This window comes from Corella eumyota, chromosome 2 (genome assembly GCF_963082875.1).
Source record: "Corella eumyota chromosome 2, kaCorEumy4.1, whole genome shotgun sequence".
In the NCBI taxonomy this organism is placed as follows: Eukaryota; Metazoa; Chordata; class Ascidiacea; order Phlebobranchia; family Corellidae; genus Corella; species Corella eumyota.
In genome coordinates this window covers 8110766-8116307 of record NC_137491.1, presented here as the reverse complement: position 1 = coordinate 8116307, position 5542 = coordinate 8110766, and the positions used below count along the sequence as shown (strand labels likewise).

The window sequence follows — 5542 nt, the reverse complement described above, 5'->3', positions numbered from 1 at the left end:
TCTGTGGGCCTGCGGTTTTCGCACTGAAGGACTGCCTGTGTTTTTGTAAAAATTGTACGTTAACGAACTTCCATTCTGTATAGCTTAACTTTCAGGATATTTTTCCCACGGTTATGACATCATTGATTAAATAAATACGGTGTTTCCATTACATCCTATGATTACATAGTTAGTTTAATATTTATAATGTTAACTTTAAATTATAAATGTTGGTATTAGTGAAAAATTAAACACATTGATCTTTAATATAAAAAATATATATATTTGCTTACAATCAAGAATATGTAAACAGTTTTTATAAAAAAAAAACTTATTGCCAGCTAGCTTACAATTGTTACCCAATAAACAAAACAATTATTAATTTATGTAAAAGAAAAAGGGTAAAATATATCGAAATAAAAATTATTTTATGCGTTTACTACTGCAGCAAGAAATAAACATTTTTAATCACAATGGAAAAATCGGAAAACAATTCTCTAACAATAAACGTTCCTGAAAACTCGCAAACTGGCCAAGGCACTGCTGGCTCACCGAGTCAAGTTAAACCAGAGGAAAGTGCAAAACCCGAGACGAGTTCACCTAAAAAGAGTCTTTGGAAAACCGCTAAAATTGCCACAATTCCTGGTGACAGTAACGAGACCGAGGCGGAATCGGATCCCAAAACAACGTCGAAGTCTGTAGCGAAACGAGTAAATCAACAAATTAAGGCCATGACTTTGATCAAGCGCTGGACTCAGATGACATCACATAGTCAGTTCGCAAACGATAAAGATCATTTACAATACATGAGAGATACGGCCAAAGATGCAATCGTGGCAATACCCGACCCTTTAATAGCAGACACACGAGAAGAAGTGCTTGCAATTTTACTAGTAAGGCTTGGTGATAAAAAATACACAAAGTTTTTATGGGGCCATGAAGACCCAAATTTTAATAGCTAACTGCTATTTTTACTAAATCACGTACAGCTTTTTTTTAAATAAAAGGCAATGCCAAATGTTATTTAGCAATATAAATATTAAATCATTATACCGAATTTATTTAAATTGTATATTAGGACATTATTAAACAATATAAAATGGAACTTGGAGCGAATCACCCCCTAACATTGGAACTACAAACCAAAATTCAAACCTTGCGTGAGGAAATGATGACGTCTGCGCGTGAACAAAAGCGGGATACGAAATTTTTTCGAAGGTTGTCAACGGTGTTTCATGAATAAAATCAATTTAAAAATTATGTTTGTTATTTACATTACAGCATTGAAAAGCGTTACCAAATTATGTCGCTAGATTATACCTAGTGGTTTTACCTCTTGAGTGACTAAAAGGATACAAGTTGTAGAAACCTTCTTCCCAAAAGTATAATAAAATTATAGAAAAAATACAAACTACAGAAATATTTGCCTTTAATAATAGGGTCAAGCCGTATCAAAAATTGCTAAACCCCCATGTACGAAAAAATAAAACCGATTGTGAATTTGAGATATTCTTAACCATTAGCCGTGAAAGTTACGAAAACATTTATTTGTCACTAAATCTATAGTTTTTTTTTGTTGTTAAAGCAAAAAATAAATTTTAATAATTTAATGTAATAGACAATTATGTTAACCGATTTTGTTGATTTTTTAAATAAAATGTAACAATAATCCCAATCTAATTGGACCGTACAAAAATTTGCTAAATTTTTTTTAAAAGAACATTATAGAATACTATAACGTAAAAGTAAAAAAATATTTTAGATCAATCGATGCTTGTGTGATTGACATATGTTTAGATCGAACTAATAAGCAATAATATTCGAACAACTAAAAACAATTGATATAAGCATAAAAAAATTCTCAACATACACGTCAATGTTAAACAAGATATGACGTCACATTTTTCCCTGGGGATTTAATTTACAATAAAGGTGTCACTTTTTATTGGAAATATTCACCAAGCGAAAAACTTTGGCAAAATTTGATTAGAAAAAAATTAGAAGCCAAGGTTTTAATTTACCCCTAGTACTTAACAGCAGCTAAATGTTGTATAATAAAACAGTCGGCCATGCTAAGCAATAAATGCAGTGCTTAAAGAAAAAAAAATTGATTCTATGTATGTATATGGTAATAAGTATAAGCAAATTTTGTAGTATTTTAATTTAAAAGAAAGGAGAATTATCTATTTTATTTATAAAAAGCAGCCTTTTAAATGAAGTACATTTTAAAAAGGCTTTAATGAAATTACAACATCCGCCTTTATCTATCAAACAGTCTATAATAGATTGCGAATATTTAGCACAAAATAAAATTGTATTATTTGATTATCTGGATAAAAAACAAAACTGAATTTAATGTTAACTGACGTAACGGATTCAACGTATATAGAAAATTAAATCACAAATTTATCGAATAGGAATTGCTTACATTTTAAATCGGTTTAATGCAGATCAATTATTTATAAATCTCCTACACTTACACTATTCAAATCGCCTTACAAATAACTTACCAAATCCTAACTTAAAAGTTATAATATAACATTATACTATGGGATGTATTATTACAAATTTAAAATATAATATCGGTTCTTGTTTTTAAAATTACGTTTAAACTGACTTCGTAATGCTAGATGACTCACTAAAATCAAATTAGTAAAAAAATAAATAAATGTGTTTTTATTCCAATTAAAATTTGATGTTTTATATATTAGTCATGCTAAAAGATGCGCAAACGCAACATTAGAATATAACTTTTCAAAAGAAGCCTCGGACTTGGCATGTATTTTTATGCCTTTCATACAAAGCCAAATAATAATGCTCAGTGACGTATTGATCGATAATCGTGTATCAGTGATTTTTTAACAGTTGGCATTTTAAATTATTCTACCCGAGATTAAATTAGGCAGAGCAACATTTGTCAAACCTGACACAAATTAAACAACAATAATATAAAAACCCGGCGGTTTTAATGCCCCACATCACTTTTAGATTTCAGAACAGAAACGAGAAGCTACAATAGCAATTTACGAGTTGAATTATTTGATTTACAATTTAGTTTTTTTTTGTAGATATCTTGTAAGTTAAACCCTCGGCATGTTGTTTCAACAAGTTTTTACTGTCGCAATTTTAAGTGCATGTGTTTGCCTGTCGAGCGGTTATCAAGACAATGAGCTCGGCCTAATTCAACGACTCCTAACACTTTTTCACAAACAAGCCCAAACCGAAAAACTAGATGAAAGCGTCGGGAAGATGAGCTCAAACATAGAAATACAGTCCAAACCGGAAAAGATACCTGAATTACTACAAGAATGGTTGGATTCCGAATCGGAAAACGAATGGAAAACAGCAAATCCACTAACAACACGACAACACTGGAGCAAAGATTATAATCCGGGCGGAAAGCGGGGTAAATTTTTCGCTGGAGACTGGCAAAATGATGATGACACCAAAAGTTCAAAGTTAAAGCAAATCGATTCTCGTCAACATTGGAGCGACTATTTTAGACCATCTGGCAAAAAGTCGTCGGAAGAATTTGACTTCGAAAATGATCTGTATGACGAGTCGCATCCCAGTAAAAACGTTCGCCAGCACTGGAGTGATTATTTCAGGCCAGGCAAACGATCAAAGAGGGCCGACAAGGTCGTGGACGAAGTAACAAAACGACAACATTGGAGCAAGTGTTACTCCCCTGGCGGAAAACGAAGTGGTGACGAAGTCATGCTCGAAGATTCGAACGTTGTAAAACGATCTGTCGAGATGGACGAAGAACCGTTCAAAATCGATCAACCAAAACCGAATCCAATTTTTGTCGAAGATGACGTCACGGATATGGACGACTGGGATTTGGAAATGAACAATGACGTAACGAAAATGAATCCCGAAAATGATAATAACCTAGTTATTGACGCGGACGTTGAAAAGTAAATCAAGCCGAAGCTAATTATTAATATCGTTTGGTGTACTGTGCTGTTTTAAACTATTAGTTTTAATTATTTTGTTACTTGTATCTTTTAAAGCAATAAACGAAATAGTTTAACAAATTTGATGAAAAATAACTTTGTCTACTACTTTTTTATATAGTTTTAAAGCCTACAGGGCGTTTTATTTACAAAATTGCATATCTACAAAAAAACACTAATATAAGATCATTTACTGATTAAAAACACTATAATAGTTTTATTAAATTTGTATAATAATAATTACCAAAAAGAAAACTAAATTATATTAAAAAAAGCAAACATTTTGGGAGAATAAACTATTCGTTTAGTTCTTCCAACTCCAGTTTATACAACTCAACATCATCAAACAAGTGTTTCATCCACTCTGGCTGTTCCAAACCAAAGCTATGGTGCTGGCCATCTGCTTCGTCTAATAAACAATTATAAAATCATAAAAATTTTAAACAAAAAAAATTATTTAAATGTAAACTTTACCTGTAGCATCGTTTGATTTGATAATGGGCCACAAATCAAGCTTCCTAGTATGCCTGTTAATAATTTTACTGAGTTGGCCTCTCAATTTTGTTAAATACTTGTAGTGTTTTACCAATATTATCCCGAGGTCTCGTTCTAGTTTATCCTTAACACAAAAAGTCATTACTAAAATATAAAATTCTTACAAATACAAGATTGTGTTTTTAAGATGTAAAAATAGTTACGTTTTTCGATTTATCAAGTGTGGAGTCCTTCGTATCCAAACTGTACCAACGATTGGGTGGTTTATGGCCCATCATACTGTTTCCATCTAACTCATTATCCACACTTTCCTGGGAAAAAAATTAAAGTACGAAATAAGAAAGCCTTATGTAAGCTTTTATTATAACATGACCTACTGTTAGTTGGTCTAAATAATCCTCCATAGAAATGTTTTGTTGTTCAATATCTTCATCGTGAATAGATTCACAATTTTGAAAGATAGCCAACAGGGCGACTGCCAAAAGTAAAAGTCTCATAGTTTTGCAATTAAATTAAAAAAGTGTTTAATTAGAAATATGTCTTTTATTAACTGCAACAAAATTAACAACCTAAAATACCAGTATTTTGCACTAATATTCCATAGCTCTAATATGAATCTTTAATAAAATAAAAATAACTTGAGAATAGCTCTTTTTGAATACACTTTCCAACAAACTAAGATAAATATTGACTGATCTAATCAAACTTTAATCCCAATAAAGCAAACAAAGTTGAAAATGAACACAATAAAAATGTCAAACAGATAGTAAGTTTTGATATTAATTTGCGTCAAGAATGGATCATCAAACATCGGAAAACTTTCATTAACTCGTGGTAAATATTATTCAGCAATCCCTTTTTAAGCTAACAGTGACAGACAGTCAAAAATACCCAGTTTATAATAATATAACAAGTTAAATTCTCGAAGAACGTAGATACCTTTTTCGTAATACCACTTAAACATTTTTTTTTAATTTCAAACAAAATAAACATTTTTTAATAATTTTTTTTCTGCGGCAATTTAATTTTTTAATATTCTCTACACAAACAAGCTTCCAATACTAAACTAGACTTTTAAAGCTTTTTCAAAAAATGTTTGAAAATGCAAA

General features: G+C 30.9%; 1 protein-coding gene and 1 pseudogene across 1 annotated transcript; one reads left to right on the top strand and one right to left on the bottom strand.

The window, feature by feature from the left end:
• Window positions 1-452: 452 nt before the first annotated feature.
• LOC145742312 (uncharacterized) lies at window positions 453-1222 on the top strand. The gene is made up of 2 exons (XM_082560094.1): window positions 453-872; window positions 1058-1222. The coding sequence occupies exons 1-2, from the start codon at window positions 453-455 to the stop codon at window positions 1220-1222; spliced, it is 585 nt and encodes a 194-aa protein (XP_082416220.1).
• Window positions 1223-4234: 3012 nt separating this feature from the next.
• LOC145742311 (uncharacterized) lies at window positions 4235-4930 on the bottom strand (annotated as a pseudogene).
• Between the last annotated feature and the right edge of the window lie 612 nt (window positions 4931-5542).

Coding starts and splice junctions, on each gene's coding strand:
- LOC145742312 (XM_082560094.1), top strand. CDS start 453: ATGGAAAAATCGGAAAACAATTCTCTAACAATAAACGTTCCTGAAAAC. Junction 873..1,057: donor AAGTGCTTGCAATTTTACTA/GTAAGGCTTGGT, acceptor ATTGTATATTAG/GACATTATTAAACAATATAA.